A 25,676-nucleotide genomic window follows, 5' to 3' on the forward strand; every position below is an offset into this window, starting at 1 on the left:
ACGACCAACCCTAGATACTCTTATCGGGTAAATACCTACCTCGAGCCCTCAAGGATTGGGAGAAGGCTGTACAGTCTCGCCAAATAGGAAAATAGGTTGCTTGTTGCTGAAGTGGACAACATCGCCCATAATCTCCGGGACCTCGGGGCTCTCAAATGCTCTCTTCATCCCCTCCTCACTTTCCCAGTGTACTCGGCTACCAACGGCATACATAGGGGCTGTACCATCCAAGGACGGACCAAACTTGGTGACAGACCAGCTCTTGAGACCATACTTTGACCAATGCTTCTCAATTAGCCTCATGTGAACATTGGTGTAGTAATCGATGTCGTATTGGGCATCGGGCTCGTTGGGGAAAACGACGGTGATTGTATAAGTCATGTTTATGGAGATCTTGTGGATGAAAGTCTCTCTTCAGAGTAAACGTGTTCTGGAGTATGAAATGCTACTAAGGAAGTTAGGTGTTTTAACCCTTCTGACTGAAGGGCGAGGTCAGTCTTATGTAGGTTCCATCTTTGCCGCCCGGGTGATTTACATCCGCTAAGTCCGTAAGCTTACTGGCGTTTCGTAGACTTCCGGCTATTTATTGTCATTTATTCAAGGTTCCACTAAGTATGTGGAGAATATTTAGTGGCAAGGCCTACTCTAGATTGTGTCCGGAAATATACCGCAATATGACTGGGCGTCATCAAATAAATACATGTGAATCCACCGAACATATCCTCCTTGATCAGTTAGTTCTTGTCCCTTGACCCGAGTCTTCAAGCATAAGCAAGAAAAAAACTACTGCCATGCTGCTGAAACATAATTTCATCTTCGTCCTCTCTTCCTAGAGCATTCTCCCAAGCCGAGACACGCCCACCGGGTGGTTTTTATCATAGCTAGTTCATCCCTACTACAAACTGGCGCCCGTTTTTGATATTGTGGTCTCGTCTGCTGTTGGCGATGAAGCACTCCTGAATTCCTAGTCGATTGAAGCGACAAGAGAGGGTCCAGATTGTGTTGGCTTTTGAAAGGAGAATTCCAGTGTCTGGAAGAACACAGCAAAGCTCGAGACCTTGTTTGGTAAGGCGTCTGAGTTTGCAGGGATATCCTATGTTGGTGGTCACGGTCGTAAGTTAGCTCCCATTCAAAGGTGCGGGATTTCTACGAGGCTGGCAAAGTCGTGTCAGCCGTGTGCCATGGTCCTGCTGCCCTGGCCAATGTCAAGTCATCGAATGGGACCTGCTTGGTTGCAGGACAGAATTTCATTGGCATCTCTGACGTGGAGGAAGACATCCTCCAATTTAGCCGAGATATGTCCTTTGTGCTGGAGACGGAACTACGCAAGTATGAAGAATCTATGAGAAGGCCGTTGGCCCCTTCGGCGTCAAGGTTCTCACCAGTGGAGAGAACGGCAAGTTGTATACAGGTCAGAACACGTCGAGCTCCGCACTTGTTGGCGACAATATCATCAGAGCTGCTGGGATGTACTTTGCTGATGCTACTAAGCAATACCTTTTTTAGTATTTGGATTGATTTAGTGACTCTTATTCGAGACAGATGGGCTTCCATGATAGAACGCCAGTATCATGATCACTGGTTAGGCGGTTGTCCGACGAACCTTGAACGCACTATGGTGCACGACCCACTTGTAAATCTGATGCTGATATCTCTAGCCAATAAGAGCAAAATTGTCAGCAAGGTGCAGCCGCCGTTCAGAGCATTGATCTAGTTTACTGCAAGCATCGACCAATCGGGTTGAAATTGTAAGCAGATAGCGTTCTCCACTTCAGAGCCCAATGGAGCGCCTCTCCAGGTGCCAAAGCCGTTGCTGCGACATCGGGGCCGAGATCTCCTTGCACATAGTAGGATATCAAAAGAGCCAGTGCCTAAGAACCAGCTACTGTAGGATAGCGGCTGAATAAAAGTATGGATAAGGGTCCCAATTGGTCAATGGACGCTTCAAAATCAAGAAAAGCAAGTTCTGTACTCGCAATGGAATATTTAAAGTTCATCAACCCTTCATCAATACAGGTACAAGTTTTATTTATCAATTGAAGCAAAGATGCGTTCCCATACCAAAGGCTTCTCGCCTCTCCTAGCCCTCCAACTATTCGTTGAACGGAGAATCTCCGGACACCCTTGAAGAAAAACACCCCATTTCTTAGCAAATTCCTCAGTAACCTCCCAATTCCGGGGATCCCAGGGTGTTCCCCATACGAGGAGCGTGGCGTTACTGCTACGCGTATCCCAGAAAGCCGTCAAATCATGGCACAGTTCATCATCATCAAGATCATCGCCTGCTTGGATAAGATTGTCCCTCATGCACGGGAACGGAAAGACATCGAGCCACGGATGATGTGGAGTTGCACGCTGCAGGGCTGTTGGGCGTAGACTGTAGGGGATGCTGACCTGATTCCTCGGTACAACACGGGGACCATGGTTGGAGAAAATGGAGATAGTATCATCCTGGCAAAGCCATTCGGCAGTCATGCCTAACGCAATGGCATTCTGGTAGGCTGCCCGGAGCACATTCATTCGGCTTAAATTCAGTAGCATGTCGGTCTGTGGTGATCCGCCAAGGTAGCTGTGCAAAGCCCCGGTTTCAAAGTCGGCCATCAGCTCGTGGACATTGGGAGGGGCAAATGTGCACCGGAAATGCTCGTCTCTGGATAGTCTACATGTAATTGCGCCCGATGGGGGAAGCGGGCTTCGAGGATGTGGAGAGCTCAATGATGATAGGTTGTGGATATTGTTTGCGGCTCCCGATGATTGGACATCTTTCCGTTGGCGTGCTCCTAAGTAGAGGAGAGGATTATTTGTCAGTAAAAAAGGTGCCAGCATCTATATTGCGCAAAGCTGGGCTCTAGGTCCTCACGATAGGCTCTCTGGTTGAGGCGATTCTGCACTCGGCGCCGTATAGCCCGATTGCTCACTCCGCTCCAGTTATCCTCGGGAGCAGTGGCCGCTGCGGGCTGTGATCTCCGTTGCAGCTGCATTCGGAAAGTTCTATGGCACAAGGGAGGGGTGGTCTGACCTTACCACTTTCTACACGGGGCGAGGCCGACATGTGGCTCTTAAATAGATGCGCAAGACGCTTACACTTCGGTTATCATTGGCTCGTTATCAGTCAATCCGCTGGTGGGGCCAATGGAGATGGAGTGGGTCAAGGGTATCTTAACTCCGGGTATCTGTTTATTGGGTTATTTTAGGAACATGAGAGTGTGATTGAGCATGGAATAATTCAGCACTTGCAGGACATCAATCTTAACAAAAGGAACCGTATCATTCTGTCTACACGGTAGTCAAGTTGTTATGAATTTTGCATGATAGGAACTATATCCGGGAGCTCTACAGAATGCATCTAATAGTAAAGATCTGAATTTCACGATATACTTATGTCTATACCGATATTTATTTGCCGTATCTATGAAGCTGCCACTTTTGCTGCAAAAGAGACCCGGTATGCCACATGTGTTGGCCTTCGTGCAGTGTCCGTAGCGCTTGCTATGTCCGGTGTCGAAGGTCAAGGCGCCGAGATAGAGGGGAGCGACCCGGGTTGCGGCAGAGGGGGAGGGTGACAGACATGAAGATTTTGATTTTGGGGCACAGTACTAGGCAAATGCTTGGAAAAGGTGTTCCTGGGGTGCTGAATACGCTATTGTTTATAGTCATTATATACTGGTAGTCTATGATGCTATCTGATGGCAAAGTGACGGAGATAAGCTCAAAGTCCGGATGATGCGTGCAGCTTACACCCTGACTGCGGGTCGTATCCAGTCTTCAGTTTGGCGGCCTCTTGGCAGATCCTGATTAAGATATTTCTCGGACGCAATAACCAGTTAAATAGACATTATCTCGATCACTGATAATCGTGCAATGATACTAAAGAACGATCTAAATAGCTCTTGGCTTGAATGCATGACATAGTTGGTGTTCTTTGCGTTTCCAAAGACGGCCCGTATATCGCACAATTAATAAACTCCGTACCCATGGTATATAACTTACTGGTACAATTATCCAATGAAAATACAGTCTGCCAAGCATAGTTCACATGGCCTACCAGCAGCAAAGAATGTCTTTATCGAACTCGAGGGACAGGGTATGAGATATATTCCTCCTTTACTCGATGTGGAGGTCAATACTTGACTCTAAAGAAGGACTCACCATTTTAACCTCTTTCGAGTCCATAATTGGCATAAGAGAGTTGCATTCTCTTGCTAAATTCTGGTGTATAGATCTGCAGAATCGATAAGTTGAAGTGATGAATGTCAAAACCACAATTTCTTCAAAAGTGAGAGACCAAAAAAGAAATTTCATTTGATAGGGACTATTGTAAAGTAGCAGCGTAGCCGGGGATAGAGATAAGATTGAAAGGATTTGCAGTATCGGTTTTTGATTGTTGTTGAATGGTTAACCATACACAGCCTCAAAGTCACTCAGCAGCGAGCAACTGCTCAAAAAAGAGTTACGTTCTCATGTCTCCTTTTCTTCCTGCTGGATTGGACATATGTTACCTACGATTAGCCATTTTATGCAAACATCGTCATGTTGAAGGAATACATATTCATTCCTCCGGAATATTCTTCCGCTCTAAGGATGTCATGATATTTCCAGGGGGCCCGATGCACATCCTGCACGCCGCAACGAAGATTACCAAAACACATATTCCCAGGCTACACCGCCAAAGATGCATATGAATGAGTTAGTCTCCATCGAGTGTTACAAGCTAACCAAAGGTGTCATATAGTCATGCACTGACATGCTACCTTAGAGACCCTTTCATGTCCGGGTGGGCATCCGGCTCCTCACGACATGAGGGCTCCAAGCCAAGGAAGCGCAATAAGAATGTTCCTCCCCTCGGGCTCTCGCGCATCACGCCTGATATGAGGAAGAGAATGGAAGAAGAATGGATCTTATTGAAAGGGAAGTTGTTCGGTTCTTTTGAAGACACGTGGGAGCATCCTGATGATCCAAAAGAGGAGGACTCATATAATGATGACCCATATCCCGATGAATCGTCTGAGGAAGGCGCGCACGATGAAGAATGGTCTGATAATGAACGGTCTGAAGAGGGACTACTCGACAATGACTCATTTGACGATGAGCCGTCCAATGATAGTTCACCCCAAGATCAGGGGTTCTGGCAATATATTTGTAACGTGTGTTCGCAAGTCTGGGATGATATCAAAACTGGATTCCGAAAGGTATTTGATGCAATCAAATCCACGCTCTCTTGGTTATGGGATATTCTAGGTGGTGTTGGAAGCTGGATCAAGGAGCATCTGGACAATTTTATTTCCAGGATCACGCAGATATTCATGAGTTCCGATCAGCAAAACATAGGGGAATACATCCCTTTGGAAACAAGGGTTTTTTGAGATTTATCCTAATTGCCGTTGAGTACAATGAGTTGGTTAATTAGAAAGAAAAATCTGTGGAGGGTTTATTTTTGAAGCTGAAGTCCGAATTTGGAAGTTTTCTTTGCCGCGATTGAGAAAAGCAAGAAGGTAGTAGCAAAGTAAGGCTATCTTGAATGAGAGGACGCTCTATATACCAGAATCAACCTTAGTAGGAGCTAAGTTGTCTATGATATATGATGCTTCGTTCGATAACGATTTTGTCTATCGTTATATTGCACCTACCGTTTAAAATATATTTGTCCGCTTAGCGACACAGAGCTCAACAGATACTTCTATTTATCCTTGGACATATACAACTTCATGAGACCGAGAGCAATGTGCCTGCAAATCTAAGTCTTCTCTAATATCTATATTATAGGTTCTGAATGTTTCAGAATGGTGTTTCTCGTAGTAGCGAAAGGAGAACAAAGAAACTTGAGTGACAAAATCCCGTACTAGTAATTGAACGGACTCGCTAGAAAAGAAATATTACTTGTGAGAAAGAGCATCTGGTGCGTTAATGGTATAAACAGTAGTTCATATTTCATTACCAAGAGTTAGTACATCAAGAGCTAGTGATGCGCAAGAAGATGGTTGCGCCTCAAGGGTCAATTCTGTGTGCAAATATCCTCGAGTATCGGAACTAGCCTGGAAAATATTCAGACAATACCTTAATAGTCTACATATAAGACACGCAGGGTTTCATTGTATAAATGGCAACTCCAACATTACATGTAAATCTACCCCACCTAAAAAATAGGAGAAGGTTACACATTGAATGACGGGGTGGTTCACTGTCATGCGCGTATTACCGCCGGCATCCCTGCTACAACGAAGTGAAGGAAATACCCGATGTAGTCTGACAGCAATTTGGTTTTCCTCTAGCCCAGGTAACATATAAGGAAGAGAGCCAGTTGTCGAACATATGTACATGACAGAGTCCCTCTAATAGAATCGTCAAGTTATTTCATCTGTGGGCAAGTCCACCACATCAAGGGTCAGAATCATGACCAGTAAGTGCCTCCTGGACTCGATATTGCATGCAAAATCAAAGGCGTATCCCATTTTCACACAGCCTACATTCATCAACTAATATCTCATATCTCATAGAGCTAAAGAGCAGCATTCACAACTCCCCGCTCCCCTCTATCGAAGATGAAAGATACAACGAGATCGAAGGTGTCAACTACACCGCAGGCTATGTAAATCAGCTCAGCTCAGATGATGAACTCCTCGCCGGAGCCTGGGGCATGAAGGACACCACAGAGATATGGGACCTGTGCTACCGGAGCGGCCCACGAATGACGAAAATACTCGAGGACTTTGTCGGTTGCATGAAGCCTTCAAAGAGGGCCCAAGATGACGCAAGGGACATTCTGACTATTGACATGCAGCTATTTGGTTGGTCCCAAGACATGTCTTATATATCGATTTTTGATGACACCGAACCTCCCAAAGTGGACTGGGATAAGGTCACGATGAGCAATGTTATCGGGATCACTGCGATCTGGACTTTACATGAAATGGCCAGGATCAAACCAGCAATGTTCCGTCACACCTACCAATACATCCCTGGAGAGAGAAATCCTTTCAAATTGGATCCCTATGATCTTCTCCATGGAATTATGCTTTTGCGCTGGGTGCTTCGCACCTGGAACTTTGATCGCGATCAACAGCCAGATAGGCCTCGGCCATTGAGGGCTAAGGAGAGACGCTTTTGGAGACCAAAAGCGCGGGCTATATCGTTCGCACCATTGGCTGAGCCAGAGGATAGTGAAATGATGGATGTTGATTGAACGGTGATATAACATAGGGGATGATGTGACACAATGGCGCTTTGTGCTGATCAAGTCGTGGGACCTTAGTGCATTCCATAAATTGCGCTGCTATTCCAGAAGAGAAAAGCTCATTACAGATACAAAATGGGTCTACTTTACTATATTCGTCGACCAGACTGTGTGGTGCTTAGGTAGAAAATATTAGCAAATTTAGTCATTTTCATATGCTTCGATGGACCCTAGCAGATCTTTCGGATCGAAGAAATCGCGCCATAGACCCACATTCTCAGGACGTAAATAAACATTAATTATCCTTCCTTCGCAGACAACACGTTCTTGCTGATAGTGACATTGAAATCCTCATACAGCGACTGCATATTCTCATAGCTATCGCTCCAGCATTTCCCAATGATATCTTCACAAAGCAATCCACTTATCACAGGGAGATCTCCCGAATCCGGCCAGCGATCCTGTTCAAAGTAGTCATACCAGAAAGCACGCCATGCTGCTATTGAATAAATGATGCATCCAATGCCGAGTATGTCGACCCGCGAAAAGGGATCTTTCATGTAAATAGCCTCCATATTAGCATACAACGCAAATATTTCAGCATTACCAAAGTCAGCGACCTTTGGGCTTTCATCATGAACAAGTATGTTGTTGGGCTTGACGTCCTGGTGGAGAACCTTGCGAGAATAGATATACCAGAATGTCTCGACAATTGTTTCAATCCATGAAGCCCGGATTGCTTCAGAAGGCTTATCGTGGTTTTGAATATAGTTTTCAAGATCGCCTTGTTGTGCGCATGCGAGTTTTATCGCGCCCGTAGAGTGGTCGTGAACACCTAAGTAGGGAATAATCCCTTTATGACTTCCCAGGCACTCGTAGATCTGCCTCTCTGTGCTGATCATATCGCGGTAAATTTGATTGTAAGGCTCGTTATCGGGAAGGTACCTTGGATGTTTAATGATGGTATTTTGGTCGGCTTTGCAGATGTATCCGGAGTAGCCCATTGCAATACAGTTTGGTGGCTGCTTCAAGTGCACAATTTTCATGTTACTAACGGACTCTTGTTCGATAATATGCTGGTCAATGACAACGGTGATTGTCTCTTCTGAGGAATCAGCATCCTAATTGACCGGATTAGTAGAGTGCGTTAAGACGTTTCTCGATAAAACACGGACGTTCTGACAATGTTCCTGCATCTCCAGCCCCATCAATGATTGGCATGGTCGATTCGGTGGGTTGGGAGTCGAAGTAACATTTTTGTTAAGTAATTGGGAGATAAATACGCGGACTGGGGACCATATATCTCAGCGAAGTGGATTTGCAAGGTAGAGCATGAGAATATCATGATTTGCATGTATTTCCCTATCGCTAGAGACCATATCTCTACTACGGACAAGATACAGTGAAGGGAAGGAGGAGGGGGGGTCGCGCAACTCAGACGGAACTCAAAGCATGCATGCGTACATTCACAGTACTCTACTAAAGCTCAATTTGTCACGCAGGGCCTTTGTTCTTTCAACAGGTCGCATATAAGAATGATCAAAGGTATAATAAGCACATACGACCACAGGGTGTGGAAAATAGGGCTTCCCGTCCGCTCAGCCGTACTCAAGCCACACGCCGGGAGGTTAGTAGTTGGGTGGGTGACCACCAGCGAATCCCTTCTGTTGTATGTAAACTTTCCTTTTTATTTATTTATCTATTTTTTCTTTTTTTTTTAGAGAGAGATAATGCTTGTGCGCACAGATTATACTGAACAGAATCAAGATAGGTAGCATAAGTGCTCCAGTGGATGCATTAACTGTCCTTTGATTAGAGTCAGGTGAACCTGACATACCTGTTATTTGAGACATAGGGAAAATCTTCATCCCACACCAGTTTCCAGGTTGCAATGGTCGCGCGACTGTCTCTTTCTACCTCACAATCTTATGATACTGACGGCGGAGAAGAGATGTCCGTATCGTCCTTGAAGGGCCAGTTCCGCCAGCAGATATCACGCTCATCCTCTTCGGCCTGCCGTAGCATCTCTAATCTATATTCCAAGTTCCTCCAAGACGCCCAGTCAAAGTTCGCAGGTTCTGTACCACCTTCAGGGTCAATACCTAAGTCGTTCCAGATGATAGTTAGGAGTTCCTCGGACTCATTCCACTCATTTGACTCCTCCATTGCTGTTCGTCGCTCTTGATCAGAGAACGTCACCGGACAGCATTCCGATGTAATGTTACTCCAGACGTGCGATGTTGTGATACCAACAAGAGCAGCACGAATGTTAATGACATCTCCATCCCAAGGGTACCCTGTTTGTTGATACAGATAGTGTCGCATGCCAAGGTGCGGGATCTTCAAGGCGCTCCAGTGGATATCATTATACAACCCAGTAGCTGCTGTGTAGTAGAGATTTGCTTCCTCGGAGCGAAATTCAGCTTTTGCTTTAATCTGTCCTCGCTGCTCATATTGGAAAAGTTATCTGGGAGGGATGGAATCTATAAGCTTTGAGTCTTCGACGAATCATGCTCGCAAAAGGCTGGACAGCCTGCCTGCATGAAGAGCGGGAAGATGATACTATCCTGTCAATCTATGATACTAGCAATCTTTGCGGAATTGGGCGCTATCAAGATGTTGTTCAGATTCAAGTCCGGATGTCGCAGAATGGGAGAAGTATGGTCTGGGTTTGTTGGTATCAACGAAGGGGCAAGTTTCAGGAATTTCGAGAGGAGTGAGGTATATTCCGACGGTTCGATATCTGAAGTGGTAGGGTGAAGAAATGTACTTCGAGGCCGGGGTTTTGCATGTTGCAATATGCAGGCGGTCTCTCGGCGAGCAGCGGATGTAAAGCAATCTTTGGGCGAGAGCCCTGTCACAATGGTAAGATGTCTTCCAAGCTATAGGAATCCTCAGAACCAACTCACAGGGACCACGGTCAATCTTAGTTTCACTTCGACCGCCGTGCCAGAACTGCCGTGCAGAAATAGGACTGATGCAGTAATCTTCTAATGGAAGCGGTATCTGCAAATCCCCTTGAAGATCTCATCTGTAGTATAAGCTTCCATATCCAGGAAATGGATAAGCGAAAAGCTTCTGCTCAATAGCTGCTATCTGTGTCATGATATCCTTCACTTCCCCTGTGGTGAGAGATAACAATCGTGATGCAAGACTCACCCCTTCTATCCGTTCCATAATGATGCACTCTGCGCCAACTGGATTAGTCGAATCTGTCGAGGACACCAAGACCTTTGGGATCGGAGCTTCTAGAATATCTCGCAAGAAGGCCATCGTAGCAATCTCGCTGGCGGTGGTGTAATGGGGAGGACCAGCAATGGGAGTAGGAATCCGTGCTATGACTTCTTTACCAGAGTTTGTTCCTAAGAGGAAGACCTTCTTAAATCCTCCTTCTGCAAGCTTGACTATGAAAGGGCAATGATCTTTCCCCATTGCTTGGCCTGTGCTGCCGTCAGCGTGTAGGCTCCCGATCAGGGGTCCGTAGGACCGTTCTAGAGATCTAATGAGGAAATCAAACAGTTGTACGAAGATGGATCTGATTCAACTTTTTAGAAAGATTCTTGATAGATACATCATGTGTAACAAGCAAAGACGGGTTCTCTACTACATCCTTCCCTCGGGAGGCGTCGTCCCGACGCCTGTCGATGAAGTTCAGTTTGATGTGGAAAACATAAAGCAGGTAGACTTCTCGGGCCAGGTTATTCAGGCGAAGATATATGTTACGTACGCGTTCTATGGTATCAACTAAATGCTGGGCCCAATCGCCTGCGGCTGGCGGTGCGGGCACAGCATTTCCGTTGCCATTGTCTATAACCAGCGGAGCAGCAGCTGTCCCAGTCCTGGCAGGCGGCGCAGGAGGTGCATGCGTCGCAGGAGGGGCAGGCGTCGCAGGAGGTGCAGGCGGCGCAGGTGGTGCAGGCGTCAGAGCGATGTTCGGCGAAAATGTGGGAGGCAGAAGTTGCTTGAAAGATATGTCGATGTTGCTTGCGTTTACAGGAATAATCTGACATAGCATAAAGATGAAAGTTTGATATTAAAAGCACGAATCTGTATGCATAGGAAGAAGCGGTTAACTCCCCTGATCATCAGTTATATAAATAAGAAATTATAATATATAGAAAGATCTTGATACGTGTTTTCTAGAGTGTATATCAATCTTTAATATTTAAAAGCCTGCTCTAATATCGGACACAAATATTATTTAATTCTTCGTGTGATATTTATTAATATGATGCCAATTTAATCAGATCAGGTTATTCTTATTGAATATAATCTATACTAATAACATAGAAAAAGAAGTAAGTTCTGTAGAGCTTATAGAATATACTATTAATTTATTACTGTCGGCGTGTAGGCTCCTGATCAGAAACCTATAGGATTATTCTAGAGATTTAATAAAAAATTAGATAATTATATAAAAATGGATCTGATTTATCTTTTTTAGAAAAATTCTTGATAGATATATCATGTGGAATAAGTAAAGAAGAGTTCTCTACTACATCCTTCCCTAAAGGGAAGGTGCCCGTGGCAGCCTGCAACACGCTGAAGCTCGGTCGGATTGAATTTGACGTATCGTTTTTTGAGCTGCTTGTTCTCGTTCATTCTTGAAGATATTAGTGATTGGTATATAAGTGAAGCAGGCCAATCTTACATCCATCGTCGACACGTGTTTCTGGAAAAGTCATGGTAGGTAGGTGATCTGGTGGATAAATGAAGACGTGACGGCAACGGTATGGTAAGCTTCCTGGTGCAGCATGATTTGAATAGGATAGATGCAAGTGATCGCTGCCTAGCAATACAGAACCCCTGAGAATGAAACATTTCAGTAGTTGAATATCGATATGATGACAATGATGACGAGACGATACGGTTGTAATGATCGCCCTGCGCCTGCCAAGACGCATTACCGCCCAGACTGTTTGATAAACATTGCCTTAAACCGGAGATGGTGTTGGTTCTGGCCAGATACAGAGGGATCAAGAAGCATTATTGGCTCCCATAGCCAATAAGCTAAGAATAATTATAGGGGCAAAGACCAATTACGTACCCCATAGCACAGATACTATCAAAACAAAGATTCTCACCCAATCAAGCTACCGACACTTAATCCTTCCCCGCGAAACAGGGCCATGACGGCTGCGGATCAGCCCTACATGCCGCCTCCGTATGCCTTGTTCGCCATTCACCCCACCGCATCACATCACCATCTACCATTCACCCGCCCATCACTTAACATTCATCAACAAGGCTAAAAAGCTCAGTGAACATCATCATAATTATAGCATCAGGTCAGGCAACCGTGTTTCAGCGCCGATCCCCCTGATGACGTCATCCTGGGCCTCAGCCACTCCCCACTTTGTCTCCATCTCCTAATAAATACCCCGCCTGTCAGCTCTCAGGGTCCCAGGGTCCAAACACCTCCCACTCCAACGTTATCTGTCTTTCATAATTGTTGCTACCATCATCATGCCCGGACACTTTGGCCAGAAAATCCTCAACACCTTAGGGATCGACCATCACGGCCACCACGGCCATGGCCAAGGCCAACCCTACCAACAACCGCCCCCACCGGGTGACAACCGCCTCGCCGGCAACCGCGTCATCCACAACGACGAGCGCCTCCTCTCCCCCCACCCCGCAGGCACCTACCCACGCCTCGCGCGCCTCCACGACGGTCGCATTCTGGCCTCCTTCACGCGATTCGTCGGCGACGGTGAACGCGTCCTAATGGTCTCTATCAGCGAAGACAATGGCCAAACTTTCGTTGACCATGGCGAGATCACCCGCGGCAAGGGCGACGTCGACAACGTGTACCTCCTCGAGATCGGCCCCGGAACTGTCCTCGCTGCGTTCCGTAACCACGATATCGGCCCTGGTGGCCCCACACACTTCCGCATTACTGTCTGCCGTTCCACGGACGCCGGGCGCAGCTGGTCCTTCGCCTCCCAGGCCGCGGAGAAGCCCGCTCCCTTGGGTATCTGGGAACCATTTATGAGGCTTGGACGTCGGCCGGGCGAGATCCAGCTCACGTACTCGCAGGAGTTTGCGCATAATAACCAGTGCACAATGCTGGTGAGGTCGTATGATGGCGGTTCGTCATGGTCGGCGCCGCACTGTCTGCATGGGGCGGAGGATCAGCGCAGAGATGGTATGAATGGTATCGCAAGGACGTGGGATCAGGCGAGGAATTGTGAGGCCTTGGTTATGGTGTTCGAGACGACCACTTATGGGACGTTCGATGTTGAGGCGCTGGTCAGTTATGATGATGGCGAGACGTGGGGTGGCAGGCAGCAGGTGTACGTGCCCCCGCAAGGACATAATGCGGGGGCCCCGCAGATTGCCAGTCTGGGTGATGGGTCTTTGGCTGTTATCTTCATGTGCGATGAGGATTTCGGTGAGGTCAATTGGACTAGAAATGCTTGCGTTAAGGTCGTCTTTGGGTCGATGCCACATGAGGGAAGGATTATGTGGACGAGGCCGACGACGGTATGTGCGGACTCGAGTCATTGGCCGGGTATCTTCACCCTCGATGATAGACGGCTGTTGGCGTTGTATGAGTGTGGAGGACCCAAGGCGAAGACGATTGCGTTGGAGTGGTAGTGACTTCGATATACCTGATGAACGTCGATATGCATATAGGATAATTTCAGCATGATTAATCGAAATCCCGTGTTGGAATCCTGTCCCAATTGTTCGAAGTAGCGAGGGACTCTTGTCTCCCACTACGGCTTGTACCTTCTTTGTAGCTGGTAGTATGTTGGCGCTTCTCTGTCCAAATTGACAGTATAAGTCTTCTTTGCGGGCTACATTTCATCGACGCGTGCTTCGATCGCTTCCATTCCGACTGGTATGGCGACGCCTGTGTCTCCTGCCCGAGCTACGGGAGCTCTGACCAGAGGTCCACGAGTAAACAGAGTAGAAGTCACTGCCAGCCACAGATCCAGCCTGGGATGCAGTGCTGTGCCGACTCTTATGTCGACGCGAATGATGTCGAATGGTATGCTGTTCTGTCTCTCCGGCAGATGCGACTGTAGAGGCGCGCTCCAGCTCATCATCTGTCTCTCGACCAACAGCTTCCTCATATATGTACTCGTCACCACTCATTGGATCTTCAGCCAACACTTCGCGCATCGTCTCTTGCACTTGTACCTGCTCTCCAGATTGACCTATCTTATCCCCATCGATGGACTGATTATGAATCGCCAATCCATCCATATTCCCATTCTCCCCATCATGCAGCAATTGCATCCCCAGCAACCGGGGTTTCTCATCCTGTCCAGATCCTATCCCAAACACTAATCTGTCAGCACCCCACACCCGTCAAACACAGAGGTATATGCACACTTACATTGTTCCCAAAACCCTCTCTGCGGCTTCCACAACCCCACATTCCCCAACTCGCCCTCCCTCACACCCGGAAGAAACATGCTCACCAACGGCACCCCATTGTGCACATCACAGTACAAATCAAACGGCTCAATACTCTCAACCGGAAACCTAACCGGCGTCTCCACCGTGATCGGATAATAGGCCGGAACAAGCAACCTGAAGTGCACCTCCCCTTCACCCCCTCCTCCTCTCCCCACACCCGCCCTCCTCATAGCCTGCATATAAATAACCACTGCATCCAAGCTCCCAAATATGCCAATGAATCGCTCGCCTAACACACCCCGGTTCAGGACCAAATCCTCGAAATGATGTCGCCAGATCGTGTCGGGGTGGTAGACGAGGTACCATATCGAGGACGGCTCGGATTTGATTTTGTGTTGCAGCATGTTGTACACGAGGGTGGGGAACTCGGATGCGACACGGAGTGCATTGTCGCGGGCGAGAGTGTCGGAGATGGTGCCGAGGTGGGAGGAGATTTGGCGCAGTTGGGTGTTGGTTTCGAGGGCTTGGTGGATGGTGATTGCTGCGAGCGCGGGGGGTGCGAAGCTGCTGGCGAGGGTAAGGGCGGTGCTGGCGTAGAGGGGATTGTCGCCGTGGGAGTCTTGGGCGATGAGAATGGTGGAGAGGAGGTCGTGGGTGGTTTTGGAGATAGTGGTTAGGGTGCTGAGGAGGTTGGGGAGGGATTTGAAGACCATTTTTGGTCTTGCAGGACAGTAAGTGAGCGTTTTTGGTGGTGGTGGTGGTGGTGGATGTTTCCGGGGGTTGACATTATCTGGGTTGGGGCCTAGGTGTATTTACGATCGTGATATGCGATTTTGTGGAGCTGTCCACGTTGACGCATTTGAGTGGGGTGGTTGGAACGAATTGAAACAACCGTTTATCGCTAAGCACCGAGGACAACTCATGGTGCTGGTTGTGGACCAATTATTTGATTCGCCTCACTTTGGGTATAATTGTTGGCGGTGGTGATGGTATAAATTATTCGGTTGCCCCCGGATTCAGGCTGCTTTGCTGTTGGTTTATTGCGATGTTGTCGAACTGCCGAAGATTAAGGATTGAGAAGATGCTTTCACATGTGTGCGATTATCCACGCAGGTATCGTAGCAGATACAGGCAGAACCCCTTCACTATCAGTCCTATACGAAGATGTCCAAGGACTTCTTGTTTACTATTATTGTATTTGACGGGACCTAACAGTGATTAATTGTTACTGGTACCTCAAAGTGACTCGTACATGATACAATGTTTCAAATGGAAAATCTCAGATATACGAACGACCGCATAACAGTTAAAAGATCGCATGGTGCTTACCGTCATGGAACAATACCAAGCATGTAATTCAGTGGGGGTTCCCTGGATTCAAGCTCAAGCAATGGACTTTATGCGTTCCCTACATGCTATGTGAACCGCATGGTTGCTCTTGCCTTGATATAAGTATGTAGTCGTTGTACCATAGATGTCACTTTCTCCTATCGACTCATTGCTCACCACTGGAGCATTTGTCATACTCTATCTCTCTCCCCAGATCATCGATACATCTTTGCCTTCAAAGGTTCCTGTCTGTTTTGCATAACCAGTCTTCATCTCCATCACCCATCCTCTCCCGGTTACTGCAATATCTTCACCATGTCAGTGAATCCATCTGACCCACGCAGGCAGAACTTGATAGGCATCTTTGGCCTTCCCGGATCTGGGAAGACCTATCTTCTCAATCAACTCAGAAGGGAGCTCGAAGGGGGCCCTTTTTCATTCTATGAGTTTGAGGAGGTAGGCCAAACCAGGCCTTCTAACTGGTTTGTCAATGATAGGGCCTTTGAATCTATCAGGCATGAATGCGATCAATCAGGGGTCGCAGGAGTTGCCACAGCTAATTACATGCTACCGGACGAGGACGGCTATCCTCCATGCGAGATAATTCTTGATGATGACTGTACTAATGGGCCGTTCACGCATATTATATATTTGAACACCCCTGTCGAGGTGGTCCATCGCCGTTGCATGGACGACGCTGAAAAGGGACTTAGTTGGTGTTCCCTTGATTACTTTCGTGAATGGGCCGATGAAGAAATCATTGGGGTGAAAGACGCGTGTTTAGACCGGAAGATCATGTTCACCATGATTGTGGACCCTCTTGACATTTCGAGGATTATCACCCTCATCCACACCATTCAGCTTGATCGAAATGAAGAGCACAACCAAGGTATAGTGGATAAGTGTATTGACGAGATTGTAGCCCCTTGGCAAGGGCATGTGGAGAAGGTTATAGTCATGGACTGCGATGGAATCCTCACACCCAAATATGAAGAGCAGATCTTCTGGGGAAAATATTATTTCGGTGATTGTGCCGATGTTGACGAGGGACGCCGTCAGTTGCCGGATAAGCATCCATGGTGCGGATTCATACACGATGACTTTGATTGCCGCCAATCAAGCTTAGCTTATGAGCAAGTTGCGGCGGAGGGCCGATTTGACGAGACCTGCGAAAAGGCTGCGTCCGCAATTTCTCTATATCCTGAAATCAGAAGCTTTTTAAATCGTGTCTCGCAGTGTCCGCGCCTTCGCATAATCATAGTGACTTCCAGACTACGCTTGCTGTGGGAAAGAGTTCTGGCCCAAGAGGGTCTCTCACATTCCATCAAAGTCATTGGCTCGGGCCCACTTTCTAACGGTTATATCGTGACCCCCTCGGTTAAAGAGAGACTGGTCGAACGCCTCAGGACAGTCCATAACTTGCAGGTATGGGCCTTTGGAGGCTCCGGTTCGCCTGAGAAGATGCTTCATCGAGCACATTATCCGATTATCCTTCATCGGCCAACTAATCCCCACTGTAATGCGGAATGGTTATCCGGCATGGCTTCGACATTGAAGGATTCGAAGGATTGCATAGATTCAACCACCCTCCATCTGAGGGAACTCGAGGAGCCGGCATTTTTTGATCAACTCGTTCAACATCAGTTTACCCTTACTCACGCGACCCACAAGGGCACAGCAAAGCTGCTGCATACGGAAATTCTGAAAACGATTTATTTTCCCAATCACGATCTGGAGGAAAAGGTCTTTCACGAAGCTGAATGGTATCTCGCCAACGAATACATAAGCGAGCTACGAGGCCTTGAGGAGGTTGCAATTGAAAATCACCAGGAGCCTAAAGCGACTGTTTATCAACTGGTCCGTGAAAGCGGCATGCTTATCGTTCCCCTAATGGGAAATAGTCACCACATGGCTGCCGGAATTTGCGATGTCTTCAAGGAAGCTTGCCCGCTGCAAGCATATGACCCAGAAGAGATCGATCTCGACCATCTACAGGAAAAGGACACTGTTGTGCTTGTGGAAGCTGTCGCGGATAGTGCCGAAACCATCACGCGTTTCGTCAACCACATCCACAGAGTGAAACCATGCCTTCCTATTTTGATTGTGACTGGAGTCCTTCAAGCTGAGCTAGTCGCACCTGGTGGTCCGCTGCCGTCTCTCATTCGAGGCGGCCCCATCACGGTGGTTGCACTTAGTCTGGCAAAAGACAAGGACATGACTATTGAGAACTACATTTATGATACCGCGCGTATTTCCTGAGGTGTGCCTGGATTTTCTGAGAGCTTTCAGCCTTCATAATGTTCGGCGTTCATCAAAATTGTTTATATCTACTGTCTAGCTACCACACCACTACAATTTGCATCTGTTGAACCTGATATATAGTACTAAATCGAGAACTAAATACCGACCTTGCTAAACCTATTGTATACAAAGCACTATCTTTCGTAACATAGCTATCTTGCCTCCTATACTCATACCATCACACCAACCCTACCTCCCTCACAAAACTCCCCCAACCTCCCCACCACTACCCCCACAATCCTCTCCAATCTCCCCGCAACCCCAAATTTCCTCCCAAAAGCCCTCAACAACTCCACCACCAGCCCCAAATCCTCAACTACTTTACTCTCCCGAACCACAACCCCCAACTCATCCGGCCTCGCCAGCGTAGCATACATCAACGCCACCGCACTCTGAAACACCCCTAAAAGATTCAACCAGTTATACGCGAACCGTCCCTGCCGATGCAGATTCATCGCCTGCCGAATAGCCATTGCTGCAGCTGTCGCTAACACCTTCACTTTCTGTTCGTCGAGAGACGGAAAGAGAGGAGATGGCCGGTATAGCATTGTCATGTGCGTGTAGTAGTTCAGATCGAACCAGGCGCTGGTTAGATGTGGGATTGGCGACGGGGTTGGTGGGAGTGGGAATGGCATGGTGCGTCGCCAGTGGAGGAGCTTCTTGTGCAGAGCTTGGAGGGTTGTCTGGCGGTCTGAGTTGTGCGTGTTCGTTGGGGAGTGGAGGGCTGTGGTGATTTCGCTGGCGATGCGGCGGAGGGAGAGGATGTGTAGTGGGATGGAGAGGTTGGTTGTGTGGTTTAGGTCGTCTGTTGTGGTGGTGTCGGTGAAGGGCTGTAGTTGTGTATTAGATTGGTTTATAGGAGATGAACCTTGGGGAGAGGGGCTACCTCGACGTCAATGTCGGCGTCGTGGATGGCGAAGGGGCGGCCTAGGGCTATGGATACTACTCTGTTGATACTTATTAGAGTGGATAAAGGATAGGGTGTGGGTTTAGGGGAGAGGTACCTGTCCATCATGTACAAAGAGAAGAAAATCCGCTTGCGGTATTCGATCACGTCAGATGGGAGGCTGGCGTAGCTTGAGGAGCTGTGTAGGCCTATACCGATGGCCATGCGGGCGGCAACGCCGACGAGGAAGAATGTGTCTTTTATTTAATTAGTAGAGGATATATCGGAATCAGGGTGTACGTACTTGGTCCGACTTGGTTGAAGAATGAGTAAGAGACTTGCAGCATCATGACCTCTAGTGCGGCCTGAGTCGTTAGTCAGTTGTTCCAGTCTACCTAATCGGAAGTGGACATACCATATCGCCTAGTCCAAGCGCATCCTCGAAATACCCCATTGCCTTATTGTAGTACAGCACAGACTCGGATTCATCTCCCAGGGTTACGGAACAGTGTGTCGTCGAGCCAATGGCCAGAACCATCCAGATGCGAAACATCCAAAGTGGAGACCCTGCCAGAGGGTCTTGTGGATTGTTGTATACTCGCCATATGACGGAGGTGAACTCGGTCTGGCGGATGATAGGGTACAGTGTGTGGGAATGTGCGAAGTAGAACTCCATTAAGTATTCGATATGTGCTCTGTCGGGTAATTGCAGATCGGCCAGCGTTGTCTCGTCTTCCATGACGTGTGACAGTGGAAGTTGGTTGAAGAGGCATGGTGAGGAGAACGAGTTGTTCAGTTCCCAGAGGGAAGTTGAAGCATCGAGTAGAGGGTCTGAGAAAGGTTCACCGTATTGCTCTGGCGACTCGTCTGGGGTATCATCGAATACAAACTCGGCTTTGTCGGGGGATAGCCGTCGAAGGACTGCCTGGGTTAACTTGGCGAAGGATAGCCCTGAAGAGGAACCAAGATGTCGCTCTGCTGCTGCTTCTAGGGACAGTCGCTTGAGCTCATCGACCAGAAAGTCCGATCGGCTATGAGATGGAGGAGTCGCTATGGGGAAGGTGTCGCTAGCGTCCGTGTCCGGAGGTGTCGCGAAGTTGATTACTGGCTGGTCGAAATCCTGATCAAGTTGGAGGGTAGGGTATGGTGTTGATGCTAGGGCTGCGGAAAGTTGCTTTTCTAGCTCCTTGACGCGACATTCGAGCCCTTGGACGTAGCTTCAAACCCTGGAATTAGTGGATGAACTCATGTTACTGCCACCAAACTCACGCGATTGGATATGTCCCGACTTGTCGATCATCATCAAGAAAGCTGCATTCTACCTGGGCATGGATACAGGTCTCACATTGTGGAAGTGTACGGTCGCAGCGCTTCTTCCGTCGGTGGCAGCGACGGCAGGAAGTGCTTGCACGGGCTGTACTCGAGGAAGAAGGCATTTTTGGGTGGATGGAGAGGGGAAAGAGGGGAGGCCGATGCCTTCCCTCTCTTATCTGGACTTCTCCGCATTTCTTATCAAGACGCGGCCGCGATATGGAGTTGACACTGCATGATTGGTGTGGAGGTGCAGTAGTGCCGTGTGGATTGATAAGATGCCAGTCCGAGACGCTAAAGTTTCCCGTGATAGAATTGAACATGAAAACCCTGGACTTCGACGAAGCGCTGGGAGCAAACACAGTGCGTTATATCCTTGTTTATATAGAGGAAACGCTTGAAAACTGATGCCCTGGGGGCATGCAGCTGATCTACCACAGCGCAACATTGCAAGGAGTTATTAGCAAGACAAAACTACGTATGAAGGCTTATAGCAGATCAATACTATTTTGCTCTCGGTAGTAGTATTGATTATCTTCACATTCAAAGGATCCAAGCTAGTATTTGAGGACCCAGAGACTGTGCAGAGAACACAGGAACTAGACACAGAAATCAATATCGGACGAAACATTCTTCACGTGTGTCCGTCGAAAAATCGTTGTAGAGGTTTCACTGGCAATATGGCACAATTTTGCGCCGTAATTCATCCCCGGATACACATCACTGGCCATGTAACCCTAATACCATCGTTTTCTATATGGCGAGTCTCATACTGCACCTTGAAACTTCGCAGGCTATTAACATTGAAACTCTTTTTTCAAGGCTCCAGTAACCCAATATAAAACTGCTAGAAGTCTAATGGCACCAGCATGCGGATGCACATAATGTGTGAGACCTCGGCTTGACTACCGCGCGACAAGGGGTTTCAATGACCTCCCATCATACGTAAATATCGCAGTAGCACAAATACAATAGATCTTTTTCATGACTATGTTCTAATCTTACCCGCAGTCGGAAACTGAACATATAGCTTAAATAATCCAAGCTGCCATATTCTGCTGTCTATTCTCATCACCTCTATCCAGGCCTCCTTGCCACCCGACTATGAAAATGAAACTCAACCTCTCCGCCTTAACGCTGCTTGTTCTTGCTCCAACTCTTCAAGGGCTTCCTATCCTCGGAGGGAATACCGATTATTCCATTAACGGCACCAGCATCTCATCTCCGAATATATCTGCCGCCGTACCTGCCCTAGCTTCCACACCGCCACCCAGCATCCCCAACCCAGACAGTGGCCTCAACAACCTCATCTCACTTCTTCAACGCTTGAACGAACAAGCTGTTGTCCTCCAAAAGACCCTTTCTACGGTTGACTTGGATAAAAACAGTATCCCTTCTATCCGAGCCCAAACCCAAGCCATCACAGCCACTGGCGATGCATCAATAGCCCAAGCGCTCGCGTTGGATTACCTGGATACGCATGACAGCACTAGGGTCGCTCTCAAAACAGTAGCATTGAAGCCAATCTTCGGCCACCTACTGACGATCATAAAAGACAAGGTCAGTGAACCTCCCTACATACCTAGTGGTTGAAGACTGAACTGTGAGCGGTGGTAGAGAATTCTGCTTTGTGAAGTGGAATACTGCAAGGAGATGCACGACTGGGTAGGGGTGATGCGGGTCCGGGCACTTAGCCTGTGTGTAGCTGTCACTGGTATTGTCAAAATTCCAGATGGGCTTTTGATTGAGTTGGCTTGGGCCAGTGTGGATCGTCGGTTTCCGGCGATCTTGGTGGAGTTTCATGGGTCGTTTTCTTGATGTGGAAGGGAGTAGATATGCATACATTATTGGAAAGACAATAAGCTTAAGCTACAGGTCTAGACCCCCAGCTAAGACTTCGGCATCGATTCTCTCCATGATCACCCAACCCAGCATCCTAAACACTCTCATCATCGACCCGACATCCCTGCAAAGCAACTGAAGCCACTTCTTCTCCACCCAACTGGATGTCTCATCCAACATCTCAACCCTAGTAACCCTATCCTTGCCCCGAATTGACACCACCTCATCACGAACCTTTCATACAGGCCTCCCATCAACAGATAAACCCATGATCCTGGATCTTCGCCACCAGCTCCACCTTAGATGTCAAAGTTGGGGCCTCTAATATCGGTGACCGTCTGTGTGTTTAAGACTTGTGACAAGCCAAGTTGGGGACGTTAAGGCGGTAGGTTATATCGAGGTTTTGGTGGGTGGGAGCAGAGGGTGAGGCGGGAAGGTTCTAGACAATCGACATTTGTTGGCTAGGTGGTATGTTTCACAGATATTGATTCTAATCAAACTGCCCAGTCGTAATAGGAGATTGTGGATAATCGATAGCTACAGGCAACAGAAATCTGCGGTCAAGAGGATACTGTAGGCAGGAGATAACTCTGGGTCAGAGAGGACTGGGGGCAGAAGAAAAGTGCAGGCACGAGAGAACAACTGCAGCTACTATGAGACTACAGAGAAGAAATTACCGCAGCCTTAGTTGGATTGCGGCCCCCACTGACATGGCCCCATTACCCCTGGGGACCAGAGAACAGTAATATGATAAACATATGATGTACTAGAGTCATTCCGTGGGACCCGAGCAATCCGCCCGACCCGAGCACCCCAAAACAACGGGTTCTGACCAACACGTCCCTGCCTGACCACCACCACCACCACTACCGCCACCACCAATCTTGCCAATTATTGTCTAAATCAGCGGTGTTTGACTCTATTCAATGTCTAGAATCCGGCTAAGATCAAATATCTATATCTAGAGACGTTGAAAAATGAGAAACGAAAATGACTCCTATCGTACTTCCTCGCCTGTGCGTTGAATTACTCCGCCACACACTGTGTGAATCCCGCAAGATGCACAAGTCTCGCGCTGTTCAACGCCAGGAGTTTAAGAAGGGCATGTTTATACGAGCAGATAGCAAGCTTCTTACCCGTGAGCTTCGTATCAGTCAAAACACCTAAGCCCTGTTGATATTTCACCGACAAAAGGCCGATCCCTAAGCCATGCTCATCTAAATTGAGTTGGTCTATCCTTCTAAATTAATATCGTCAGCACAAGCAGGACCCTTTTCTTGTTTCCCATCAGATCCCGTTCTCCACATTGTTCGGTTGCCGACTGCCACAGACCATCACTAACTTTAAACGGCAAGTGCTCCGATATAGGGTCTCATTTTGAAACGGAGGATGTGCATGTCTGTTGCAGATTGGCGTGAGATGGCGGCGCAACCCGCAATAGCTAGTTGGCTTACTTCTTCTTGAATGCCATATTGGACACGGAAATTCGGACAATCATAATGGCAATAGTAAGCATTGTTGATTAGATTCAGGTATTTAAGCTGCCTCATCTGCCGCTCCCTCCGTGTTGGTGTCTTATCCTAAACACTTATCCTCTTATTCCTTTCAAATTTCCCTTGATTGCCGCTCCGCCGCTCTAACGCCCAACATGAAGCTCCCCGTGACACTTGCTATGCTTGCGGCCACCGCCATGGGCCAGACAATGTGCTCTCAGTATGACAGTGCCTCGAGCCCCCCATACTCAGTGAACCAGAACCTCTGGGGCGAGTACCAAGGCACCGGCAGCCAGTGTGTATATGTCGACAAACTCTCCAGCAGTGGTGCATCCTGGCACACCGAATGGACCTGGAGCGGTGGTGATGGAACAGTGAAAAGCTACTCTAACTCTGGCGTTACATTTAACAAGAAGCTCGTGAGTGATGTATCGAGCATCCCCACCTCGGTGGAATGGAAGCAGGACAACACCAACGTCAACGCCGATGTCGCGTATGATCTTTTCACCGCGGCGAATGTGGACCATGCCACTTCTAGCGGCGACTATGAACTGATGATTTGGTATGTGAGCTCGCAAAGAATCAAAGAATACAGAAATCTAACAACGCCAGGCTTGCCCGCTACGGCAACATCCAGCCCATTGGCAAGCAAATTGCCACGGCCACAGTGGGAGGCAAGTCCTGGGAGGTGTGGTATGGCAGCACCACCCAGGCCGGTGCGGAGCAGAGGACATACAGCTTCGTGTCGGAAAGCCCTATCAACTCATACAGTGGGGACATCAATGCATTTTTCAGCTATCTAACTCAGAACCAAGGCTTTCCCGCCAGCTCTCAGTACTTGATCAGTAAGATTCCCTGATTCTACCAGCGGACGCCGCAGCGAAACAGTCACTAACAGAAGTGATGTGTAGATCTGCAGTTTGGAACTGAGGCGTTCACCGGGGGCCCGGCAACCTTCACGGTTGACAACTGGACCGCCAGTGTCAACTAGGGTTCTAGAAGTAGCCTTTGAGGCAGAATCTGGGTAAATTGACTCCAGCTCGGGATAATGATAGCTTGTTTCTTCGTTCTGGAACGTTGGGCGTGTGAGAGCTAAAAAGTCGTACCCACTCTGATTGGAAAGACTTATTCAACATTGGTCCTTCCCTTCTGTTGGGCAAGGCATAGTTAGTGATTAGACAAGTCAAGGTCATGGTGGATCCCCTGTATTCCTAGCCAGCCTTTTCCTAGAATGGTAATCCACCCGTAGGGGGATGATCATTAACAAATGCCAGTCGTACTAGGTTAAATTGTTAACCGATCCCGCTACAGTAGCTAGCGCATCCGGAAGACCCATTCTTAGTGGGCTAGGTATTTGTTAAGCACTGTAGAAAGGAACAGATCAACTCCTGGGAATTTCAAAATAGCATAAGCAGATACCTGCCCCGAGCATTTTACCTTGGGATCACTTTCCTCTTCACGGTCCCAGGCGGTGGACTCTCTAAGGAAGAGGAAGCATTGCTTGCCAATGTCCGGTAGGAATGCCATAACGTCCGGATTGGCGACTCGATGTTCCATGCTGTACAAGGCCTGCAACACTGGGTTGAATCCACGGCTTATCGTTTTCCACGGCTTGTCATTTTCCGCGGCTTGTGGTTTTAGCTTCTATACTTCGTCACGGCTCCGAATCGGACCATGCTGGGATCTTCGGCATATAATCCAGTATATCAAAGCCGATAGGGACAGGGGATAAATTAGAGGGATGCCACTAGACAGGGATCTGTAAGACGTCCGGCCTTGATTGTAGGCTCCATTTTTAACTATTCCCGGTAACGGCAATTGGTTGCCCTGAATGTCAAGGCGTTTTGACCCGTACTCTATCCGCAGCGGGGGCTACAATATGGCTTTTACCGATGGAATTAAGACTTATTATTTTCCCGACGTACTAGTTGCTCCACTATGAGCTGTTCTAAAAAGTCGAAGGTAGGCAGTC

The 25,676-nt window shown here is 48.0% G+C and overlaps 10 protein-coding genes across 10 annotated transcripts; 5 read left to right on the top strand and 5 right to left on the bottom strand.

Annotated features, from left to right (window-relative positions):
• Positions 1–48: 48 nt before the first annotated feature.
• On the bottom strand, positions 49–381 carry BDQ94DRAFT_166354 (uncharacterized protein; the record flags this gene model as incomplete). The annotated part of the gene is made up of 1 exon (XM_026770523.1): positions 49–381. The coding sequence occupies one exon, from the start codon at positions 379–381 to the stop codon at positions 49–51; it is 333 nt and encodes a 110-aa protein (XP_026631167.1).
• A 1,644-nt stretch (positions 382–2,025) lies between these two features.
• Positions 2,026–2,981, bottom strand: BDQ94DRAFT_166355 (bZIP transcription factor; the record flags this gene model as incomplete). The annotated part of the gene is made up of 2 exons (XM_026770524.1): positions 2,026–2,780; positions 2,861–2,981. 2 exons carry the CDS (start codon positions 2,979–2,981, stop codon positions 2,026–2,028), a joined length of 876 nt encoding a protein of 291 aa, XP_026631168.1.
• Positions 2,982–4,766: 1,785 nt separating this feature from the next.
• BDQ94DRAFT_166356 (uncharacterized protein) lies at positions 4,767–7,180 on the top strand (the record flags this gene model as incomplete). The annotated part of the gene is made up of 2 exons (XM_026770525.1): positions 4,767–5,307; positions 6,495–7,180. 2 exons carry the CDS (start codon positions 4,767–4,769, stop codon positions 7,178–7,180), a joined length of 1,227 nt encoding a protein of 408 aa, XP_026631169.1.
• Positions 7,181–7,579: 399 nt separating this feature from the next.
• Positions 7,580–10,603, bottom strand: BDQ94DRAFT_156844 (uncharacterized protein; the record flags this gene model as incomplete). The annotated part of the gene is made up of 10 exons (XM_026768669.1): positions 7,580–7,632; positions 7,662–8,292; positions 8,347–8,459; positions 8,652–8,683; positions 8,734–8,835; positions 9,111–9,273; positions 9,421–9,612; positions 9,756–10,025; positions 10,081–10,126; positions 10,331–10,603. The coding sequence occupies 10 exons, from the start codon at positions 10,601–10,603 to the stop codon at positions 7,580–7,582; spliced, it is 1,875 nt and encodes a 624-aa protein (XP_026631170.1).
• A 1,979-nt stretch (positions 10,604–12,582) lies between these two features.
• BDQ94DRAFT_135741 (sialidase family protein) lies at positions 12,583–13,843 on the top strand. Its single transcript, XM_026764742.1, has one exon. It carries the CDS (start codon positions 12,638–12,640, stop codon positions 13,769–13,771), a length of 1,134 nt encoding a protein of 377 aa, XP_026631171.1. The 5' UTR covers positions 12,583–12,637; the 3' UTR covers positions 13,772–13,843.
• Positions 13,844–13,981: 138 nt separating this feature from the next.
• On the bottom strand, positions 13,982–15,255 carry BDQ94DRAFT_166360 (uncharacterized protein; the record flags this gene model as incomplete). The annotated part of the gene is made up of 2 exons (XM_026770526.1): positions 13,982–14,466; positions 14,520–15,255. The coding sequence occupies 2 exons, from the start codon at positions 15,253–15,255 to the stop codon at positions 13,982–13,984; spliced, it is 1,221 nt and encodes a 406-aa protein (XP_026631172.1).
• Positions 15,256–16,186: 931 nt separating this feature from the next.
• BDQ94DRAFT_181500 (uncharacterized protein) lies at positions 16,187–18,253 on the top strand (the record flags this gene model as incomplete). Its single annotated transcript, XM_026773896.1, has 1 exon — positions 16,187–18,253. One exon carries the CDS (start codon positions 16,187–16,189, stop codon positions 18,128–18,130), a length of 1,944 nt encoding a protein of 647 aa, XP_026631173.1. The 3' UTR covers positions 18,131–18,253.
• An 89-nt stretch (positions 18,254–18,342) lies between these two features.
• BDQ94DRAFT_181502 (fungal specific transcription factor domain-containing protein) lies at positions 18,343–20,494 on the bottom strand (the record flags this gene model as incomplete). The annotated part of the gene is made up of 5 exons (XM_026773897.1): positions 18,343–19,002; positions 19,041–19,315; positions 19,363–19,423; positions 19,474–20,275; positions 20,328–20,494. 5 exons carry the CDS (start codon positions 20,492–20,494, stop codon positions 18,343–18,345), a joined length of 1,965 nt encoding a protein of 654 aa, XP_026631174.1.
• A 985-nt stretch (positions 20,495–21,479) lies between these two features.
• Positions 21,480–22,187, top strand: BDQ94DRAFT_166363 (peptidase; the record flags this gene model as incomplete). Its single annotated transcript, XM_026770527.1, has 2 exons — positions 21,480–21,929; positions 21,987–22,187. The coding sequence occupies 2 exons, from the start codon at positions 21,480–21,482 to the stop codon at positions 22,185–22,187; spliced, it is 651 nt and encodes a 216-aa protein (XP_026631175.1).
• Positions 22,188–23,712: 1,525 nt separating this feature from the next.
• BDQ94DRAFT_73716 (glycoside hydrolase family 12 protein) lies at positions 23,713–24,984 on the top strand. The gene is made up of 3 exons (XM_026776428.1): positions 23,713–24,266; positions 24,317–24,549; positions 24,616–24,984. The coding sequence occupies exons 1-3, from the start codon at positions 23,860–23,862 to the stop codon at positions 24,693–24,695; spliced, it is 720 nt and encodes a 239-aa protein (XP_026631176.1). The 5' UTR covers positions 23,713–23,859; the 3' UTR covers positions 24,696–24,984.
• Positions 24,985–25,676: the final 692 nt, after the last annotated feature.

Source organism: Aspergillus welwitschiae (assembly GCF_003344945.1).
Source record: "Aspergillus welwitschiae strain CBS 139.54b unplaced genomic scaffold BDQ94scaffold_3, whole genome shotgun sequence".
NCBI classification, from domain to species: Eukaryota; Fungi; Ascomycota; class Eurotiomycetes; order Eurotiales; family Aspergillaceae; genus Aspergillus; species Aspergillus welwitschiae.

What these genes read in the sequence shown, in the direction of transcription:
- BDQ94DRAFT_73716 (XM_026776428.1), top strand. Translation starts at nt 23,860, where the DNA reads ATGAAGCTCCCCGTGACACTTGCTATGCTTGCGGCCACCGCCATGGGC. An exon ending in GACTATGAACTGATGATTTG is followed by an intron (nt 24,267 to 24,316) that starts GTATGTGAGCTC and finishes TAACAACGCCAG; the next exon opens with GCTTGCCCGCTACGGCAACA. An exon ending in CAGCTCTCAGTACTTGATCA is followed by an intron (nt 24,550 to 24,615) that starts GTAAGATTCCCT and finishes AGTGATGTGTAG; the next exon opens with ATCTGCAGTTTGGAACTGAG.
- BDQ94DRAFT_135741 (XM_026764742.1), top strand. Translation starts at nt 12,638, where the DNA reads ATGCCCGGACACTTTGGCCAGAAAATCCTCAACACCTTAGGGATCGAC.